We start from the raw sequence: 22,284 nt of genomic DNA, 5'->3' as shown, positions 1-22,284 counted from the left end.
ATTGCCTTATTTCAGTGTTGCGTTTTGATATTCTTTTGATAGTTTTGTATTTCAGTGGTGTTTGCTGCTTTTCGTTCCCTAGTGAGAGAAACGACAGCATAGACATTTAAAAAACCCCCACAAATAAACTTGTAAGATCTCCCAGTCCCAAGTTTCACATGTGCTGTCATTTTACTGGGTAAGTGTCCACTTCATGGTGTAAATGTGTCACCTTGTAGTGGTTAAGTATTGGAGAGAGATTTCTTACTCTCTCATAGCAGAGTTAGCACAGGGGTGATGGCTCCAAGCACATCAAAACTCGGTTCGATTTACACCTGCCCTCATTCACCTTTAAACCAATGTTCCCAAGAAAATATTTAGGCTAGAATAAATCATAGGTGAATATTTTACTCATCTGCTGACAGTAAAGCAAAGATAAAAAGGGTTCTGAGCAACTTTTTCAAAAAAGAAAAAAATGGTTTCCTTACAAAGCTATCATGCAATCTTTGGGTTAGCAAAGACGTAGGCTTTAGAATCTCCATTTTGGAGTGATTCAAATCACTTGGCTTTTCTTGAAGTTGGGAGCCATAGTTGCATGGCTCCTTCCTTGCTTGCTGCAGGAAGCACAAATAAAGGAAAGAGACTGAGAAGCTTATCAAGGGCTTATCACAGTGAGGACCAGTAGTGGCAGACCAGCTTCTCTGAAAGTGTCATGCTCTTGTGGGTGCCCTTGGCAAAACAGTGCATCTTAGCAAAACAGTCACAAACAAGGGCAAGGTTGCAGGTGCAACTCAGTCCAAACAAAGCCAAGTTCAAGTTATGCAAGATAAAACACAGAAAGGAGGAGAGGGGGGGTGAAAATCAGGAAAGAGATAATATAATAATAATAATAATAATAATAATAATAATAATAATAATAATAATAATAATTAATAATAATAATATATTATTTATACCCCGCCCATCTGGCTGAGTTTCCCCAGCCACTCTGGGCGGCTCCCAATCGAGACTTAAAAACAATACAGCATTAAATATTAAAAACTTCCCTAAACATCTTGTTTTGTTTCTGGCAAGCGGAAGGCTGAGGAGAGAGATCCTATATCCTCTGGCCGCCTAAGCCACACCCCAGCTCCTGGGATCTCAGGGATTGCATAATATGTTTTCATTTTACAGTCCAGACCTTTTAGCATAAATATTTGGGGGGGGCTGACTCCCACTCCTCTGACATTGCCCAGCGTTTTTCAGCAGGTGTGTCAACACGCAACAGATTGTGTGTCTGGTTCATTCTCTCTGTATCTGCTACCAGGTCAGGGCTAGGAAGTGGTGGGGAGCAGTTAAAGTACAGATCCCCGGATTTTGTTTTTGGCAGGTGGGGGAGTGCTTTAAATGTATGGAGCAGCCTATTGATTATGTTGACTGGAGCTGATGAGAGTCAAATAATTCACCATGGCAAAGGTTGGCTGCAGTTTTCATCATTGTGGAGGAGCACTGAGTGTGTCCAGGGCAAACAGTCACATGATGCAGAGCAGGTCTGACCAGTGCTTCGTTCAGACCGAGCATGTCCCAGAATCCTTTGCAGCACACAAGGATTCCTTGGGAGATGCCCAGAGGATTCCGCAGCTGGTGGACGGTGTCAGTGTGGAAAACCCTGCTTCAAAGAGAATCTCCCGCATGTCAGAAAGCTTGCACGAAGTAGCAATGGGCAAATTCAGCAACGAGGCTTTCCTCCTTATTGAGATCTTCTGGTTAATTGTGAGAGGCTTAAGACTATGCCAAATTATAGGTTTGTCCCCACTCAGCCAATCCAGACAGATATTCATTCAGCAATTATGCTCAGAGCGAGAAGTTACGTAGATCTCTTGGAGTCAGAAATGATGACACATATCTTTGATAATATCCAGATAGATGTAACTGCAAAAACACCAAGGGGAATACCGTAGCGGCTTGGAGTGCATTATTAACCAAGGACAGGCTATGATAATGAAATTAGCAGCTATATTTTGAAATGAGTGAATTGCAAGAAGTAGCAAGTCTCCTGAACTTATATATGTGACGTACATGAATGTAAATATAAACAAAAGGCCATCTAGAGCACAGGCTGGGGGGGGGGCACACCTGTCTTCCTCCTGATGTTGCAGAACCACAAAGCTCATCAGCCTTGACTGTGGCTCTGCACGCACTATACATTTAATGCATTTGAACCCCTCCTGCCCCCCAAAGAATCCTGGGAACTGTAGTTTGTTTAGGGTACATTAAGGAGCCTCTGATCCCTTCTGCTTCACCTCGATCCTTGAGATCCTCTGATGGGCATAGCTGTCAACTTTTCCCTCTTCTTGCGAGGAATCCTATTCGGAATAAGGGAATTTCCCTTTAAAAATGGGAAACGTTGACAGCTATGCTGATGGGGCACTTCTAGTGGTTCTCCACAACCCCAAGGTTTGGTCAGCCTTTATTGGAGAAGGAGCCTGTGGTGCGATAAGCCTTGCCCTGTGGAACTCCCTGCCAGTTGAGGTTCAGCAGGAATAATCCTTGCCTTCTTTTAGACACCTCCTAAAAACAATCCTATTCTGACAGGCTTTGGCGATGTGGTTTTCTTTGTTTTTAACCAACTAGTATTTACCGATGTTCTTCTTCCTCTTAACTGCAATTTTGTATGACGTACAATGCCTCGCTGTGTTGTTATGAAAGTGCCTAAATAAGGAAGGGTGCTGGGAGTTGTAGCTCTGTGGTGGGTGAGCTACAGTTCCCAGAATTTTTTGTATGTGTGGCAGGGTGTGATTTAAATGTATGGTGTGTACAAAGCCTATTGACCGTGCTGGCTGGGACTGGTGAGAGTCAAGAGTCTCACATCTGGAACATTACAGAGTAGATAAAGGTAAAGGGACCCCTGACCGTTAAGTCCATTCGTGGACAACTCTGGGGTTGCGGTGCTCATCTCGCTTTACTGGCCGAGGGAGCCAGCATTTGTCCGCAGGCAGCTTCCGGGTCATGTGGCCAGATTAGATACTCCTGAACAAAAACCTCTTTTAAGGCTGCGGTCCGAGGCACACTTTAGCTGGGAATTACCAGTACTTCTCCGTTGGCTTGCACAGGGTTGCACTGTAGAATCATAGGCTTGGAAGGTACCCTGAATATCACCTAGTCCAAACCCCTGCAATATGCAATATGCAGCTGCCCCTTATGGGGATCAAACCTGCAACCTCGGTGTTATTAGCACCACACTTCAAACAACTGAGCTATGACTCACTTCTCCTATTGCTTGTAATGTTCTGAAGTGTAAGGTGTGAGGCTGCAACCCTTCAATTGATTAAATCATTTAGGTTAATTGATTAAAAGCCTTTCCAATCAACTGAAGAGGCATCACCAGTTTACTGGGCAATCAGTTTTTTTTTATGCAACTAAGAGGGTGCTTGCCCTCTGCAGTTTTTCTTTTAAGTACTTATGATTACAAAAAAACACCCTAACAGGCATTGTAGTATATGGTTGAGAAGTATATGAATCCACCATGATCCTGAAGCTAAGCAGGTCTGAGTTTGGTCAGTGCCTGAATGGCTGATCATCAGGGAATAGCATATGTGCTTCCTTGGGTTCCACGATGGAAGAAAGACTGTCTCTCAGCATAAGTAAATCAATAAGCCCCCATTTTATTACACTTAGGAGGGGAACATTCCTTCCAAGACAGTGCCTGCTGTGATATTTACATGCCCTATTTAAAAACCAAGGGAGGGGGAGTCGGATGTGCCACTTTCAAAACAATAGTTCTAGCCATATGAACATTTATGTATGTATCCACAAGTTTGTGTCTGTTCATAAAACCCCTGTGGTTTGGCTAAGAAGAATAGCATGACAGCTCAGAAATGGTGCGCCAGATCTTTTAACCGCCCTGTCTTTCTACTCAAAATTAATTCAAATGAGTTTCAGCCCCCATTAACACCTTCTTGCAGATTTTCCAGATAAAGTTTTAATGACGCAGATTCCTCACTGTGTTTACTCTCCAGTGAGTCCCGCTGATTTCAGTGGTGCCCGCTGTCTGTTTAGGAAGTGCAGGATAGCGGCATCAAACTAGGGAATTGTGTCAGCAGAAGGGAGGGTTAGATCAGAGATAGGGAATCGCAATTCCAGGGCTCAAACCCAAGCCTTAAATTTGGCTACGCTTCCTCTAGGCCACACCACCGCTTCTTGGGCTGCTTCTTCAGCAGCCTCCCTCTACACTCCTCTTGAGTGCTTTGAGCAGCTGGGATGTGTCCTCCCTCGAAATGGGACCGTGACGCTTGCTAGCCTTGGTGAAGAACTGAGAGATCTTTATGTGTACCAGAGGTGAGCCTGCAGTAAATCACACTGCACAAGTTGGAGTTAACTCTTTATTAACAAAAACATGGAGTGTCAGGCCTAATGAGCACAGCAACTCATCCCCGTTTGGTCTTGAAGCAGTTGCAGAGAGAGAAGGTCCCTGCCTCCCCACAGATTCCTAATTCCCCTATTCTCCAGGGTTTCCCCCAAGCAATCGGAGACTGCGCCTGCGCGTTGCAACTCAGGGTTCCTCCCAGCTTTGGTGTCATTCCAGTGCAAGGTGCATTTCTACGCTGGCACTTGCATGACCTCGCCACATTGCATTTATGCCCCAGATTTTGTCAACCAGGCACCACATTCCTAACCAGGACACCTGAGCAAGAAAGAAGCGTTAGCAAAACAACCTCAGGTTCCAGCTGACGATTGCTCTGGCCGGCAGCCAAGTCCCTCGGGGCCTCTGCCTAAGCGCACACAGAGGCACATGCATCATGCTGTGTCCCTACAGGAAGGAGAGAGGGCAGCACCCAGCGCATGGCGGCTGTGGCTGATAATTTCATGCGTCGTCTCAACCACAGCTGTCAGAAGCTGCTCAGTGCAATATTGAGAATGTGGCAGGTCTTGTGTGAGTGGCTGGTCTCCCCAGCCCCACTCACCTCACAGAGTGTTTGTTGTGGGGGAGGAAGGGAAAGGAGAATGTTAGCCCCTTTGAGACTCCTTCGGGTAGTGATAAAGTGGGATATCAAATCGAAAACAACAACAACAACAACCCCTGTCCTGGAGATTTGCCACAGTGCCCATGATCCCTTAGGGTAAGGTTACCAGATTTTTTTTCAATTAATCCGGGGACACTTTTCAACTTCAATGGATTTTGTATGGGGACTGATTTTTTAATCCGGGGAAACGGGGACACCTGGTAACCTTACCTTAGGGCATTTCCTATTTTAGGGGTGGGATTCAGGCACGCGTATCATCAAATTCTGCTTGCACAATTAACGTGAATGTAGCCACCTCCCACTGTACTGAAAAGAGTGGAATAGTCCTGAGTGCGACTTTGCATAACCTCCCCGCAAATAAGGCAGAATGAATGCTCAGTTGTATAACCTTCCTTGAAACTTGGTGCAGAACAGATTTGGAGGCACTGTAGCTCAGGAGCAGAGCACCTGCTTTGCATGCAGAATGTCCCAGGTTTGATCCCCTGGTGTCTCCAGATGTGCCTGGAAGATACACTTGTCAGAAATGCTGGAGAGGGGCTATCAGTCACTAGTGGCTATCTTGAGTTAGGGGTGGCGGGTGGCACTGCTTTGCAGTGGTTCCAGTCCTGCTTGGATGGACATTTCCAGAGGGTGAGGTTTGGGGCGTGCTATTCAGCCCTGTGGAGCCTTCAGTGTAGGGTTCCTCAGGCCTTTGGCCATTAACATCTTATGCAGTGGTACCTTGGGTTACAGACGCTTCAGCTTACAGACTCCGCTAACCCAGAAATAGTACCTTGGGTTAAGAACTTTGCTTCAGGATTAGAACAGAAATCGTGCGGCGGCGGCGCAGCAGGCCCCATTAGCTAAAGTGGTGCTTCAGGTTAAGAACGGTTTCAGGTTAAGTACGGACCTCTGGAACTAATTAAGTTCTTAACCCGAGGTACCACTGTACCTCTTTTAACAGTGATTGTGGGAGGAGGGAGGGGTTTGTTGGTTTGTTGTTCTTGTTTTATCACATATGTTGTGGTTTTATATTGTATTTTTATGTTGTGAACCGCCCTGAGATCTGTGGATGAAGGGTGGTATGATGACAACAACAACAACACTGAGCTGTGTGCACAATGGCCTAATGTACAGCAACTTCCTGTGTTCCTGTGAATGCTCGACAAATAGGTCACCTGGAAATGAAAATAATCGACCTACTCTACTCTGGATCTGAATAAATATTAATAAATGTTAAGGGTGGGGAGGAAATAGCAGCACTGGGACCCGGGAATGAGGATACAGGTATAAATGCTTTGAACCAGCTGATGGCCCAAACTCTCTTTACGTATACATTAGAGCGCCCATTAGCATCCCTCTTATGCAAGAGATGCAGAGTCCGGTATCTTTTCAATGCAAGGTACAAGTTCTGTTTGCCCAAAGCTGTAATTATGTGGCTGCTCAGGCTACCGCCTGTGGAAACTCTGGATAAATACCTACGTGGTGAAAACCTGGAGAAAGTTTCGGTGTCTCTGCTGCTGCTTATATAGCCCAGTGGGCGGAGCACTGGACCTGGGTTCAAATTCCCCGCTCATCCACGGGTTTTCCACTCTTTTTGGTGCTCCATTTCCTCATCTGTGAAATGGGAGTGGCAATAGACTCACACAGGTGTTTTGGCAATGCTTGGCAGCGAAGCAGGGTGAGGTGGGGAATCTGCAACTCTCCAAAAGTTGCCAGACTCCAGTTCCCATCAGCTCCAGCCACAGTCAAGGATGGTGGGATTTGTAGTCCAGCAACTTCCGGAGGACCAGCAGTTTGCTACCCCTCTTGCACAGGAGGGGGATGAAGACTCCAAAGTTATCCCCTCTGCCCCTTGATGGGAGTATTAGGCACACACCCTGTCTCCTCCAGGACTGCGGGTTGTTGAGTGAAGGATACAGGCCTTTATTGGAAATAAATCCTTCAGGCTGCTATTGCTGTATGTTTTATAGGATCAGAAACTCCCCGCCCTGTCCCTGCCTTTACAAGCTTGGAAGGCAAGCGTGATGTCAGGGCTGGTTCAGCTACAGGTCAGCACGGAGACTCAGAGACAAGCTGTAAAGTTGATTCTTTATTCACGGAAACAGAATACAAACAAAGCAAGACTGGACCCGGCAAAGCAGCTTTCAGAACTGACAATCTGGGCCTCCCACATTCCCCCAAGTCTCCTCCCCGTCCAGCTGTTTTCTCAGCATTCTTAAACTTGGTTGGGAAGGGGTCCCCTGTGCCCTCTGCGCTCTTTGCTCTGCTTCATGCAAAGCCCTCCGTGCCCTTGGAGACAAGGGAGGACTGGCAGGCTCCTGTGAATCTGCTACAGCCTCAGCCCCCACCTCCTCCTCAGCTGCCTGTCTTACGTCTGTAGTGCTTTCTGCCTGTTCTTCCTCTCTCTCACTCAAGCCTGTTGCTTGTTCAGCATCCAACCAATCTGATCTGTCTTCTGTGTCCTCTGATCTGTCTTCCCTGTCCCACCACCGCTCCCCTGGCTCGGAGCCTCCCTCTTCTGAGACTTCTCTAGGGCGTTCTCCTGGTGAGTCTGTGAGGGGAAATAAACATTTTTAAAGAGAACAGCCTTCCAAGTCTGGTTTACGTCCTGAGAGGCGCTCGTTATCCTTCAAAAATATGATACATAGATAGCTTTCCCTGATGCAGGGTTCTCCTAAAGAAGCTGCACATTTTTCTCTCGGTATCAAGATTTTCAGGCATCCTCCCATTTATCAAACAGCATCACAGGCATTCAGTTAAAGTGTGATTCGTTTTCTGAATCTGCCTGTAGTCCTGCGGGTGATTTTTGAGCATTATTTTCCCCCTATAATCATTTTTATTAGTTTTCAATTACAATAATCCAATAATAGCCTCATTATATCAATGCCAAATTACAATACAATTCCCAACATCAACCATTCAAGTACGAAATCACATAATTTAGGTACTACCCCCGTGTGCTAGAATTGATGGTTTGATGATTTACTTTATTTCTGTGTTCCAAAATCATCTTGATTTCAATTACATTCCAGTCATAATAGCAATCCCTTATACAACAGCTGCAATATTTATGACTTCTATTCATATTGACACATTTAATGATTTATTAGTCTACAAGTGAAGATCTTGTACATCCTTGTTCTGCCTGTGTGTGACATTTATTCTGTCCACGTCATTTCTTCCTGTCCTTGTAAAATATATCTATGTTTACCAACTGTTGCTGCTATCCGTCATGCCTTGCGTGGAGCTGATATCCCAATGTTATTCCAAAAATTTCTCCCTCAAGCATTTCTTATTCTAGTATGTCTGAAAGCACACTGCTGAAGATATTCATACTGCAGGTGACACCACAGATACCACCCACCAGAGGTGTGAAACCCAGCAAGCATGACAAATGGCCAGGGATGATGGGAGTTGTAGTTCAACGACACCTGGAGAGCCAAAGCTCTTTCCCCCCTTACCATAGTACACTGGTACCTCGGTTTACAAACTTAATCCGTTCCAGAAGTCCATTCTTAAACCGAAACCGTTCTTAAACTGAGGCACACTTTCTCTAATGAGGCCTCCCGCCGCCGGTGCCCTTCCACTGTTCGGATTCCGTTCTTAGACCGAGGCAAAGTTCTCAAACCAGGACACTATTTCCGGTTTTGTGGCGTTCGTAAACCGAATTGTTCGTAAACAGGGCTGTTCTTAAACCGAGGTACCACTGTAGTGGCTTTCACAAAGTGGTTTTAATCTTCCTAATTTGCATGTCTGCCAAAGCATATATTTAATGATGCAAACAGAAGCCGATTATTATGTCATCCTCAGGTGACTGGACAGCAGCCTGAGCTGCAATCTCCAAGTTTCGGAAGACCTCTGATCTCTCTGGGGATTCCAAGACTTGGGAAATTGCCCTTCTTGGAAAAAATATATATCCCATAACCTAAAAGTGTCCAGTACTTCTTTGCCATGCTTCTAGCCCAGCGGCTCAGCAGCATCACACCCCAAAGGTCTACCTGAGAGTCTGAATTCAGTACAGTTCAACATTAGTTTTCAACTTATTTTCTGTGAAAAGGAAGATGAAAGTTTCCATTCTTCTTTTCGTAAGTGTTTTAATTCATGCCACAGAACCCTTTGCAACCTTGGAGCAGGCATCCTTTTCCTCCCAGTGTGTTTCGTTACTAACTCAGTAAACCCCAGAGCTGTATCCTACACTTCCTTACTGTTAGGCAAGGAGCCTGTCCCAGCCCTAGCTGGAGATGGGATCTGGGACAGTACCCGGTGCAAATTTTTCTAGAAAAAGAGGTGCCAGAACTCACCGATCTGCCTCTCCCTCCCTCACCCCCGTGCCTGATTGATGATGGTAGAATCCTGCATTTGGTGAGGATGGGGAGAAGGGAAAAAAGGAGGAGAGAAAGGGAAGAGGAATAAATGAGGGATAAACAATAAAAAGGAGAAGCATAGTTGTTCTACACCAGGAGGGAGGGTTGATTTGACTATGTTATTATTGAATATTATTGAATATGTATATTATTGATTATGTATACCCAATGTATCAGCCACCTGGGGGATTTGACTGTTTGTGTTTTGGTGGTTGGTAAAAAATAAAATGTTATTTTAAAAAAGTCTGTGGCACTCCAGATGTTCCTGGACTGCAAGCATCAGTCTTACCTGGAGTATGACAACATCTGGAGGGCAAGATGTAGAATGCAGAATTGGGCAGTGGGAAGCTGCCTCTTTAGATTTTTGTTTGCAGGGTGGGGGGAGTGAAATAAACTAACAACAAAACCCACTGAGTCCTGAGGACCCTTAAGGTCTTTGACCCTGGAGGTTGTCTACACTCAGCCACCCAGACTAGGAGCCCTGCCTGTTGCATGTGCCTCCTGCGGTTTCACTTGCCAAAATCATGGAACACGTCCAAATGTCTTGTAATACGTACAGCCAGTAGAATGACTTGATGAAATGAGAAGAAGAGGTATGGCTCTATTCTGGCTTGGTCAGACCACACCTGGAGCACTGTGTTCACTTCTCTGGGCACCACAGTTTAAGAAAGATGTTGACAAGCTGGAACTTACGCAGAGGAAACCAAGCCGTATGAGGAATGGTTGAAGGAGTATGTTTAGCCTGGGAAAGAGGAGACTGAGAGGAGAGATGATAGGGCCCCTGACCATTAGGTCCAGTCGTGACCGGCTCTGGGGTTGCAGCTCTCATCTTGCTTTACTGGCTGAGGTCATGTGGCCAGCATGACTAAGCCGCTTCTGGCGAACCACAGCAGCGCATGGAAACACCGTTTACCTTCCCGCCAGAGTGGTACCTATTTATCTACTTGCACTTTGACGTGCTTTCGAACTGCTAGGTTGGCAGGAGCAGGGACCGAGCAACGGGAGCTCACCCCGTCATGGGGATTCGAACCGCCGACCTTCTGATCGGCAAGTCCTAGGCTCTGTTGTTTAACCCACAGCACCACTCCTGTCCCTCCCATAATAGCCATCTTCAAATATCTCAAGGGCTGTCACGTGGAAGAGGGAGCAAGTTTGCTTTATCCTGCTCTGGAGGGTAGGGCTGGAAACAATGGCTTCAAGTTATAAGAAAGGAGATTCCATATAAACATCAGGAAGAACTTTCTGACAAGAAGCTGTTCAGCAGTAGAACGGTCTCCCTCGGAGTGTGGTGGGTTCTCCATCCTTGGAGGTTTTTAAGCAGAGGTTGGATGGTCCTCTGTCTTGGACAGGGGTGCCAACTTGAATAAAATATTGGGGGTGGCAGGTAAGCCCCGGCTCGCGTAATGGATCACACGATGCGGTGCACACACCCCATTTGAATAACAATGCCCAGCAACTTGGGACATTCCCACCGCCCTCCGGCTCCGCCTCGCGGGCCGCCCCGTCGGACACGTGCAGGGCTGGCTGTGGGCGGGCGGGGAGAGGATATGGGTCCAGGCCGAGCCGGCGGCGGGAGGAGGCGGCAGTGCCAGCCACGTCGCTCGCGGCCAGCAGGAGCTGCAGCAGCGCCTCGACGGGACGCACGGCGGAGCGCGCCAGCCACTTGCCTCGACGCCTTCCCCGAGATCGCTGCTTGATGGGCCCGGCGGGGCGACGCCCGGCGCTGCTGCTGCTGCTGTGCCTGCTGCTCCTGCTGCGGACGGGTGAGTGGGCAGGAAAGCCGACGGGCTCCGGTGCCCCCTGGGCACATGCCCGCCTCGGGCGCCGGCAGATGCGCTGAGCGCCTTGGTTGAAGGCGCGCCACCAAAGCCTCCAGGCTTTGCAGAGCCGCTCTCGGGCGCCCCGTCGGCTCCCAGGGCGATGCAGCCCGGCTCTCGGTCGGAATAGGTCCTTGGTGCAATCTTGGGTATAGGGAGCCCCCCACCCGGTCTGGAGTCCCGGAGAGCAGCTGGCGTTCGGTGTGCGTAAGACGGAGCTTGACGCACCGACGCCCTTATCCGCTAGAAGGCAGCTCCCACTTTCCCCATTTAATTCAGAACTAAGATCTGGGATCTTGACACTCCACTGTCACCATCCTCTGTTTGGCTCCGCCTAGCAGATTCGGAATGAAATGTCTCCCCCACAGTTGTTGTTTCAAGTTACTTTCTTTTGACCCCCAAGGGCTCAGGGGAAGAAAAAAATCTGTCAAAATCTTCAGTCATTTGGAAACTAGGAAGTTAAATAATAATAATAATAATAATAATAATAATAATAATAATAATAATAATAATAATAAAATAATAATAATAATAATAATAATAAACATCGTGGAGTAGCTTTCATGTGGTTATATTTTGCAAAATTACAAAGGACACAACTTCTTTAAATCTCGTTTTCTTAAAAAAAAAATCCAAACTGAAACAAGTTTTCTTGGGTTTGCTGAACACCTTTCCAGCACTTCCTTTTCAAATTGTCCTTGTCAAACTGTCTCCACCACAGTTTTTGTTTCAGATTACTTTCTCTTGACCCCCAAGGGCTCAGGGGAAAAAATATCTGTCAAAATCTTGTCATTTGGGAACTAGGAAGTTTAATAATAATAATAATAATAATAATAATAATAATAATAATAATAAATAAATAAATAAAATAAAAACATTGGGGGTACCTTTCATGCGGTTATATTTTGCAAAATTACAAAGGACACACCTTCTTTAAATCTCGTTTTCTTTTTAAAAAATTCCAAACTAAAACAAGTTTCCTTGGGTTTGTGGAAAATCTTCCCAGCACTTCCTTCTCAAATTCCTCCTTTCGGCCCAAGGCAATTTTTTCTGTGCATGCTCAGTAAGCGTAGCACATGGAGACAATCCCCTGTCCTCGTGGACCTTAGGCAGGTCTTTACTCTCTGAAAGGGACGAAATGAGGGCTCTAGGTACAAGGGGTGCATTGCTGAGCAAGAGAGAGGGGCAGAGCCCTTTAGGCCTGCTATGTCATTTTCAAATATACTGATTATTTCTATTTTTAATTAGATGATGATGATGATGATGATGATTATTATTAATATTATTATTATTATTATTATTTACTTGATTGAGGGGTGCAGCTGCCCCTCTGGCTATGCCCATAATGTTATTGGCAGAACACTTGCTTTGAGATGTTCTTGGGTTCAATCCTTGGTTTATCCAAGTCCCTTTTGGAGAGATGCTGCCAGTGAAGGGAGTCAGTGGGACCAGGCAGCTCAATATATGGGGCAGGGAAAAGTCTGTAGCTTAGGGTTAAACCCCCAGAAAGTCCCAGGTCCAACCCCCCAGCATCGCCATCTTAAAGCATCTCAAGTATACAGAACAACAAACCCCTGTGTTGCAAACTTAACCCAACAAACAGCACAAGCAACACGAAGACCAGAATACTAGATAGTACTGTAGTTCTTATTACATGATTTAGTACAACAAAACCAAAATGTGTACACTTGTAAATTCTCTCAAATATCTGAAAACAAATGAACACACGTCTGTCAATCTTTGAAAGTCTGTAGAAGTACAGTGGTGCCTCAGGTTAAGTACTTAATTCGTTCCGGAGGTCCGTTCTTAACCTGAAACTGTTCTTAACCTGAAGCACCATTTTAGCTAATGGGGCCTCCTGCTGCCGCCGCGCCGCCAGAACACGATTTCTGAAGCAAAGTTCTTAACCTGAAGCACTATTTCTGGATTAGCGGAGTCTGTAACCTGAAGCGTCTGTAACCTGAGGTACCACTGTATAATGAGTCTATGGTTGAAACAAAGTAATAGATGCTATCCTGTGGGCTAAGCGGTAAAACTTTTTAGTTGTTACATACCCTCATGACCACTGCTCCTTGTGCATTTTTCTAATCTATGTGTTGTGCTGAAGAAGATTCTAGCGAAACAGTCAGATTATTCGGGATAATTCACTTACTGCTTCGGCACCATGAACGCTTAAAAAGTTTTACTGCTTAGCCCATAGGATAGCATCTATTACTTTGTTTCAACCATAGACTCATTATACAGTGGTACCTCAGGTTAAGTACTTAATTCGTTCCAGAGGTCCGTACTTAACCTGAAACTGTTCTTAACCTGAAGCACCACTTTAGCTAATATGGCCTCCTGCTGTCGCCGCGCCGCCGGAGCCCGCTTTCTGTTCTCATCCTGAAGCAAAGTTCTTAACCTGAGGTACTATTTCTGGGTTAGTGGAGTCTGTAACCTGAAGCGTATGTAACCTGAAGCATATGTAACCTGAGGTACCACTGTATACTTTTATGGACTTTCAAAGATTGACAGACATGTGTTCATTTGTTTTCAGATATATTAGAGAATTTACAAGTGCACACATTTTGTTTTTGTTGTACTAAATCATGTATATTATGTAATAAGAACTACAGTGCTATCTAGTATACTGGTCTTCGTGTTGCTTGTGTTGTTTGTTGTGTAAAGCATCTCAGGTTGCAGGTAGTGGAGGAAAAACCTCTTACTGAGCCCATGTGAGCTGCTGCCTGCCAGAGCTGGCACTGCTGGAGCTAAAGGGGCAAATACTTTGACTTGGGAAAAGCAGCGGATACCAGTGGGGCCCTTCACTGGTGCTGAGCACCTGCCTTCATGCAGAAGGTGCTGGTTTCAGTACCCAGCATATCCAGTTAAAAGGATGAGTAGCAAGTCATGGGAAAAACTGAGGCCCTGGAGAGCTGCTGCCGGTCAGAGTTGACAATACTGGCTAGGTGGGCCAACATTGATTCTAGGTAAGGCTGCCTCTGTGTGTAAGGAAATGTCCGCAGTTCAGTGGTAGTGAATCTGCCTTGCAAGCAGAAGGTCCCAGGTCCAATTCCCAGTGGCATCTCCTGGTTTGGCTGAGAAAGGATCCCTGCCTGAAATACGAGAGAGCTGCTGCTGGCCAGTGTTGACAATGCCAAGTTAGATGGACCAACAGCCCAACTCAGCATAAGGCAGATTCCCTGTTCCTGATTCTGCCACTACCAAAGGGCAATGTCAGGGACTGGCAGGACACAGATGATGATGGTGATGGTTTTATTTATACCTTACGCCCATCTGATGAGTGTGCACCGGGGGGAAGGAAAGGAATTTGTGGGGGCCTGCACCAACCAGGAAGCAAGAGTCAGAGGCAGGGGGAGCTTCAGAGCTGGAGCACAGGAGGGCTCAGAGGAAGAAGGAAGTTGGGGGCCTCCCCAACCTCTCCTGCACCACTGTCTCCCAGAACCAGGAGGGGTGTGAAACGAGATGAGCAGAGGCAACTTCCATGAAGGAGTTGTGTGCCTGCAGTCTCCAGTTGTGTGCCTGCAGCCCGCTTTCCGGGTCATGTGGCCAGCATGACTCAACCGCTTCTGGCTCAACTGTGACGGAAACCAGAGTGACGGAAACCAGAGTGTACAGGAATGCTGTTTACCTTCCCGCCAGAGTGGTGCCTATTTATCTACTTGCACTGGCATGCTCTCGAACTGCTAGGTTGGCAGGAGCTGGGACAGAACAACGGGAGCTCACCCCGTCGCAGGGATTCGAACTGTCGACCTTCCGATCGGCAAACCCAAGAGCATGAGTAGGCAAACTAAGGCCCGGGGCCCTGATCCGGCCCAATCGCCTTCTAAATCCGGCCCATGGATGGTCCAGGAATCAGCATGTTTTTACATTAGTAGAATGTGTCCTTTTATTTAAAATGCATCTCTGAGTTATTTGTGGGGCATAGGAATTCATTCTTCTTTTTTCAAAATATAGTCCGACCCACCACAAGGCCTGAGGGACAGTGGAGCTGCTGAAAAAGTTTGCCAACCCCTGCCAAAGCGGCTCGGTGGTTTAGACCACAGCGCCACCCACGTCCCTTATACAGTGGTACCTCAGGTTACATACGCTTCAGTTACATACGCTTCAGGTTACAGACTCCGTTAACCCAGAAATATTGCTTCAGCTTAAGAACTTTGCTTCAGGATGAGAACAGAAATCGTGCTCCGGTGGTGCGGCGGGAGCAGCAGGAGGCCCCATTCGCTAAAGTGGTGCTTCAGGTTAAGAACAGTTTCAGGTTAAGAACGGACCTCCGGAACGAATTAAGTACTTAACCCAGGGTACCACTGTATTTGGAGCTGTAGACATGACTGTTCCAACTTTGACAATGAAGAGTTTACTACCTGCTATGTGCATTCCTTTGGCTGGGGAGCCCATGACAGCTGGTGCAATCCTGCCCTTTCTAGTTAAACCCTGTCAGATCCCATCCTCAATTGCAGCCCGTGATTAAGGCTTCAGTCCTTGGGAGGGAAATTCAATTGAAAGCAGCAGCCTTTGAATAGACTTGCCTGGAAATGGCACTGAGCATCTCTCTCGCTGAAATCAATCGGACCCCAGAGTATCCCAGCTGGGACGGATGGGGCCTGTTTGCCTCTTGCAGCCTGATCTTAGCAATGCAGCAGCGCTAAGGACACCAGAATCACCTTTCTGGAGGAGACCAGCTGGGATCCACCACGCTGAAACCACCCCCTTACTCGTACAGGAGCATTTTGGCTGGATGGATTATGGCAGCAGCTATAAATCCAAGGCTAATGATAATAAACTGGGAATAGGAAAGAAGCAGATCAGAGGGAGAAGCTGTTTTAAAAAAAGGGATGGCTATAAAAGGAGCAGGGAGGAGGAGGGATGAAATAAACGGACAGTTTGCGGGTGGACATGAGGTACAGGGATGCTGTCGGTGATGGGATCTGGGCCCTTCTGCATGCAAGGCAAATGCTAAACTACAACACCCCTCACCCGGTCTGCCCCTCTGTTCTGTCGCCCAGCAGCTGGGCTGGCAAGGTGGTCTAGCTACCCTGTGGGTTAGGGTGTCGTTCGTGGCAGACGGTCCGGGATCCGGCTGCTTCGCAAGCCAGCTTTGATGTCGTCGTGGAAAGACGGGAGCCAGGATCTTGACAGAGAGCTTTGCTCTTTTCCTCTGTTTGCCTTTCACCCTCTTGTATTTGCCAGCAGTGTACACAGGGTGGTGCTTCGCCTTTTGTTGACACAACAGTTTATGCCTAGCAAACAAATGCAGATAGGAAAAGCAAGAAGGAAATGAACACAATTCAGCAGTCAGAAATGGAATCAGGGTCTCCCAAGACTCCTGACAGAGGGTGCGAATCTCTAGGTGCCTGGCCCAATGGCAATCTTACTGTTGTTGTTGTTGTTGTTTAGTCGTGTCTGACTCTTCATGGCCCCATGGACCAGAGCACGCCTGGCACTTCTGTCCTCCACTGCCTCCCGCAGTTTGGTCAAACTCATGCTGGTAGCTTCGAGAACACTATCCAACCATCTCGTCCTCTGTCGTCCCCTTCTCCTTGTGCCCTTCATCTTTCCCAACATCAGGGTCTTTTCCAGGGAGTCTTCTCTCCTCATGAGGTGGCCAAAGTATTGGAGCCTCAGCTTCAGGATCTGTCCTTCCAGTGAGCACTCAGGGCTGATTTCCTTCAGTATGGAGAGGTTTGATCTTCTTGCAGTCCATGGGACTCTCAAGAGTCTCCTCCAGCACCATAATTCCAAAGCATCAATTCTTCGTTGACCTGCCTTCTTCATGGTCCAGCTCTCACTTCCATACATCACTACTGGGAAAACCATAGCTTTTACTATACGGACCACTGACTGGGCTCCAAAAAGCTTGCTTGCTTATTTATTTATTAATTATATTTGCATCTCACTTTTCTTCCTTGGAGCTCAAGGTGTCACACACAGTTATTCCTCTCCGCCCCCCATTTTATTTGAGGCAGGTTATTTTGCCCTCACAACAGCCCTGTGAGGTAGGTCCAGCTGAGAAACAGTGAACTTCATGGCTGAGTGGGGACCTGAATCCTGGCCTCCCAGGACCTAGCACGACAATCTAACCACTACACCACGCTGCCTCTCCTGAGGAGCTTCCAAGAGGTCCTACATGCACCCAGTAGTTTTTGGACTCTCTTTCTGTGAAGCGCAATGCCATCCTCCCTGCGCCACATGACAAATACCTATCAGTGGACTTGTGACCATTGGGACTGGGGGTGGTGGGGTGGAATTCAGGGAGTTCAGGTGGTGCTAGAGATGATGATGATAATAATAATAATAAATTTTATTTATACCCCGCTTTCCCCGGCCCAGGGCAGCTAACACCAGTAAAATTACAGGAAAAACATAACAGGAAAAAAACCCCAATTTAAATACAGGTTAAAATGCAATTTAAAATGCAGCCTCGTTTTAAAAGTAGCCCATAGATCAAAACCATAAGGGGAAGGAAACATAAGGGTCAGACTGAGTCCAAACAATCCCTTTGGCACCGGACGGCCCAAATATGCTTTTCTGGCAAACTTGAAATGAAACGTGCGCCTTAGGTGGATGTTTATAAAAGTTTTTGCATGTTATTTGCTGGTTTGCTTTTTTGCTTATGCCAGCCTGAGCTCCTTGGGGAGGAAGGGTGGGGCGGAAATTAAGTAAGGCCACCCACACATTATACATTTCAAGCAGGGATGGGGAACCTTTGGCCCTCCGGGTGTTGCTGAGCTACGGCCTCGGCCCGGTGGACCTGAAGGAGCGTCTCCACCCCCATCGTTCAGCCCAGACACTGAGGTCCAGCTCCGAGGGCCTTTTGGCAGTTCCCTCATTGCGAGAAGTGAGGCTACAGGGAACCAGGCAGAGGGCCTTCTTGGTGGTGGTGCCCGCCCCATGGAACACCCTCCCACCAGATGTCAAGGAAATAAACAACTCTGACTTTTAGAAGACATCTGAAGGCAGCCCTGTTTAGAGAATTTTTTAATCTTTGATGCTTTATTGTGTTTTTAATATTCTGTTGGGAGCCGCCCAGAGCGACTGGGGAAACCCAGCCAGATGGGCAGGGTATAAATAATAAATTATTATTAGTATCATTGCAGCAACCTTGTGAAGTTGGACAGGCCACCCATGAAACTCTGTGGCTGAGTGGAGATTTGAAGCAAAATGTCCAACACAGTAAGCCAGAGGCTGGCAACCCGTGTCCTTCCTGGTGTCATTAGAAGTCCTATCAGCTTCAGACAGCTTGACGTATGGCTAGAGAGGAGAGTGGCACCTGCCCTGTGGAACGCCCTCCCATCAGATGTCAAGGAAATAAACAACTATCTGACTTTCAGGAGACATCTGAAGGCAGCCCTGTTTAGGGAAGTTTTTAACGTTTGAAGTTTTATTGCTATGATGATGATGATGTTGGGAGCCACTTAGAGTGGCTGGGGAAATCCAGCCTGATGGGGAGGGTATAAATAATAAGTTGTTGTTGTTGTTGTTGTTGTTGTTGTTGTTGTTGTTGTTGTTGTTGTTGTTGTTGTTGTCTCCTATCATCCCTGGCCCTTGGCCATGCCTTCTGGGGGCTGATGGGAGTGTGCATGGAGGACCTGGGCTGCCCAGATGGCAAGCACCCCCTCTCAGCCTCGCTGAGGTGATCCGAAGGAAAGCAGAGCAAAATTTTAGCTGCAGGAGTTGCTGGAATTAGGCATACAAGGCATCTAACCACCTTAGGGACAAATCCACTCTGCATTTGTATAGGGTTTACTCCTTAGCCTTTTCTTCTCCTGAAGTTGTCCCTCAAGGCAGTAAGTGGGAATGAGAGAGAGTTCAGAGTCGGGGGCCCTTTGACTCGTTCTTTTAGCTCTGGAGAGCTGTGCTGACTCACACAACTTTTGAGGTTTCTCCAGCTGCTTGCAGCCAGCACACATACCTCCTTTTGAGTAAGTCAGGTTTCAAAAAGTAGACATTGCCCACAGTAAGCAAATAAAAGGTGCATTCCTCAGGTTAGGTTCCCACGCCCTACCGAAAGCAGAGTGACTGAACGGAGCCTCCACTTTCTCCTACGAGGCCACAAGTTCCAGCTTCCATCTAGACAGGGTGAAGTCTCAGATTTCAGGCTGAGCAGTCCCCCACACAGGTCACAGAGTGCTTGCCTCCCCCTGACTTTAGGAAGGTAAGGTAAAGGTAAAGAGACCCCTGACCATTAGGTCCAGTCGTGACCGACTCTGGGGTTGCGGCACTCATCTCGCTTTATTGGCTGAGGAAGCTGGCGTATAGCTTCCAAGTCATGTGGCCAGCATGACTAAGCCACTTCTGGCAAACCAGAGCAACACATGGAAACACCGTTTACCTTCCTGCCGGAGTGGTACCTATTTATCTACTTGCACTTTGACGTGCTTTCGAACTGCTAGGTTGGCAGGAGCAGGGACCAAGCAACGGGAGCTCACCCCGTCATGGGGATTCGAACCGCCGACCTTCTGATCGGCAAGTCCTAGGCTCTGTGGTTTAACCCACAGCGCCACCCGCCTCCCTTTAGGGAGGTACTCTTCTCCTTAAATCACAGTAATTATTTCTAAATGTGCCTCTGAACATAACACTTAAAATATGTGCATTTTGTGCAGACCCACAACATCCTTTTTGGCATTCTACGTTTGCCCCAGCCAAGGGGAATAGTCATTCTCTCTCTCTTTCCCAGTGGCAAAGCACTTACAGCCTGTGGACAGTCTACGGCTCCTTAGGGAAGGATATGTTTTGCGTGCAGGAGATCCCAGGTTCAAGATCTGGGATCTCCAAATGGGGCTGGCATTTCCCCCTGCCTGGAGCCTGGAGAGCCTCTGCCAGTCAGCTCGACGGACGGGTGTTCTCCTTCTGCAAAAGGCAGCACCCTCTGTCCCTGTGCCCTTCGATGTCTTTTATGCTTTGTCAACAAACCGTGTGTGCCAACACATGTGACATTTGGCAGTGGGTGCAGCTTGGGAGAGGTGATTGTGATGTCAGGACTGCAATCAGGCGTAGGTCAGCGCTGAAACAATAAATCGCCCAAGGCCAGCGAAGTTAACTCTTTATCGAAGGAAACAAACCATAGCTCAGGTCTGGTGGTCTCGGCAATTCTTTCCAGGAGGTCTTGCCCCAGTGAAGCCGTTGTGAAGACTGAAGGTTCCCACCTTCCCCCAGCTCCCCTAGTCGTCTTCCTTCCTGAGTGATCTGAGACTCTACAGCCTTGTCTCTTATTGCTCTGCCCTCTTCATTCCTCTGCATGTTCTGGGAGACCAGGGCAGCTTCTTGCAGCAGGACAGGAAGATTGCCTGGCTTCATCAGTAGCCTGGCTTATCTCTGTCTCCTGGCCTCCCCTCCTCTCCAGCCTCCGCTTCTGCATCTGAGTCTGGACTGTTTTCTGGCACAGACTCTCCCTGCTCACTAAACCCTGTGGCCCCTCCAGCTTTCTACACCTCCTCTTCTCAGTCTGCTCCTTCTTCTCCCTCTGAATACTCCTCCTTGTACCACCCCCACTACCTGCTCCATCACCTGGAGCGGTGAACATCCAGGGGTGTGGCTGGCGCACGTCCCAGGGCGGTGGCACACTGCCCGCAGGGGGTGTTACACGCATTGGGAGGGTGTGCAGCAAGTGACATGCGTCCCGGGGCGTGCACGGTGAGTGCTGAGCATCCCAGGGGGCAGTGGCAGCCACGATGTCAACACCCCCCCAGATGACACCGGGGGTGGGCTGCTCACTGTGCCCCCACCTTCGTCTGCCAGTGGCCCCCTGGTGTGGCGGTCACACAGGGTCCCTGGATGTTTAATGGTCTATTGATCCCTGTGCTCGCTTCCCCGCTGCTGCCAACCCGTTACTCTTGGGTAAAACACTGAGTCCAGACAGTTGTTAAACTTGAACCAAATAAACAAGTTTATTTTAAAGCATTAACAAGTTTATGGCTTCTCAGAAAAAAAATTCCTGTCAGTTTCTTAACTTTAGTTTCTTTACCGGCCTATACCTTCCTAATACCTTCTGACTGATTATATCAACTGTTTGACTGACTCCTCTTAACAGATACTCTCACTCTTCCACATCAGACTAGCCCAACCCACAGACTTATCCTCTCTCTGTCTCTTCTCTAACTCCAGACTAACTTCTCAACCCCCCTAACTCTAACTCAAATTCCTCCCCTTGGGTTCCCATCGGTTAGTCATTTTACAATTAGTTAACCCTTTCGTTAAGGGACACGGGTAGCACTGTGGGTTAAACCACAGAGCCTAGGACTTGTGGATCAGAAGGTTGGTGGTTCGAATCCCCGCAACGGAGTGAGCTCCCGTTGCTCGGTCCCTGCTCCTGCCAACCTAGCAGTTCAAAAGCATGTCAAAGTGAAAGTAGATAAATAAGTACCGCTCTGGCAGGAAGGTAAACGGTGTTTCTGTGCACTGCTCTGGTTCGCCAGTAGCAGCTTAGTCATGCTGGACACATGACCCGGAAGCTGTGCGCCAGCTCCCTCGGCCAGTAAAGCGAGATGAGTGCTGCAACCCCAGAGACGGCCACAACTGGACCTAATGGTCAGGGGTCCCTTTACCTTTACCTTAACCCTTTCCTTATGAACCCAGTATGATGTCACACACCTAGGAGAGCAAACGCCACATCTGGCCACAAGAGGCAGCCCGCTGACAAGTTCTTCTTGCGTAGAAAGTGCTCTACAGATCCTGACCCATCTGCTTTCCTTTCCCTAGCTACAGGAAGCCCATTGGGACATGCTGCGCCACGGACCCGCCGGGGACTCATCCAGCTCGCTGGGGCAATCTTATGCACCACACAGCGCTCGCCATTTGCCTATATGCGCTATGGGTGCTACTGCGGTTTGGGAGGGACCGGCTATCCCAGGGACAAAGCAGACTGGTGAGTATGAGACTCGGCAGGTCAAAATATCTGAAACGTTCTGTTCTGGAAATGCATTATTTCCTCCCCTATCTCTATCTAACACTGCAGCCGTACCTTGGTTGGCGAATGCGTTGAGAGTCGAACGTTTTGGCTCCCAGACACCGCAAACCCGGAAGTGAGTGTTCCGGTTTGCGAATGTCCTTTGGAACCCGAACGTCCGACACGACTTCCAATTGGCTGCAGGAACTTCCTGCAGCCAATCAGAAGCCACACCTTGGTTTCCGAACGTTTTT

At 47.8% G+C, this 22,284-nt stretch overlaps 1 protein-coding gene across 1 annotated transcript in view; it reads left to right on the top strand.

The window, feature by feature from the left end:
- The first annotated feature begins 10,859 nt into the window (after positions 1-10,859).
- Positions 10,860-22,284, top strand: part of PLA2G10 (phospholipase A2 group X) — an 18,976-nt gene continuing 7,551 nt past the window's right edge. The window contains exons 1-2 of the mRNA XM_083711921.1: positions 10,860-11,091; positions 21,844-22,009. Of these exons, the coding sequence (XP_083568047.1) occupies positions 11,025-11,091; positions 21,844-22,009 (233 nt within the window). The 5' untranslated portion in view covers positions 10,860-11,024. The remainder of the gene's footprint in view (positions 11,092-21,843; positions 22,010-22,284) is intronic.

This window comes from Podarcis gaigeae (assembly GCF_964106915.1).
Source record: "Podarcis gaigeae genome assembly, chromosome: 14".
Taxonomy (NCBI): Eukaryota; Metazoa; Chordata; class Lepidosauria; order Squamata; family Lacertidae; genus Podarcis; species Podarcis gaigeae.
Note: the sequence above shows the minus strand (reverse complement) of the source record. Positions and strands in the feature narration are given on the sequence as shown.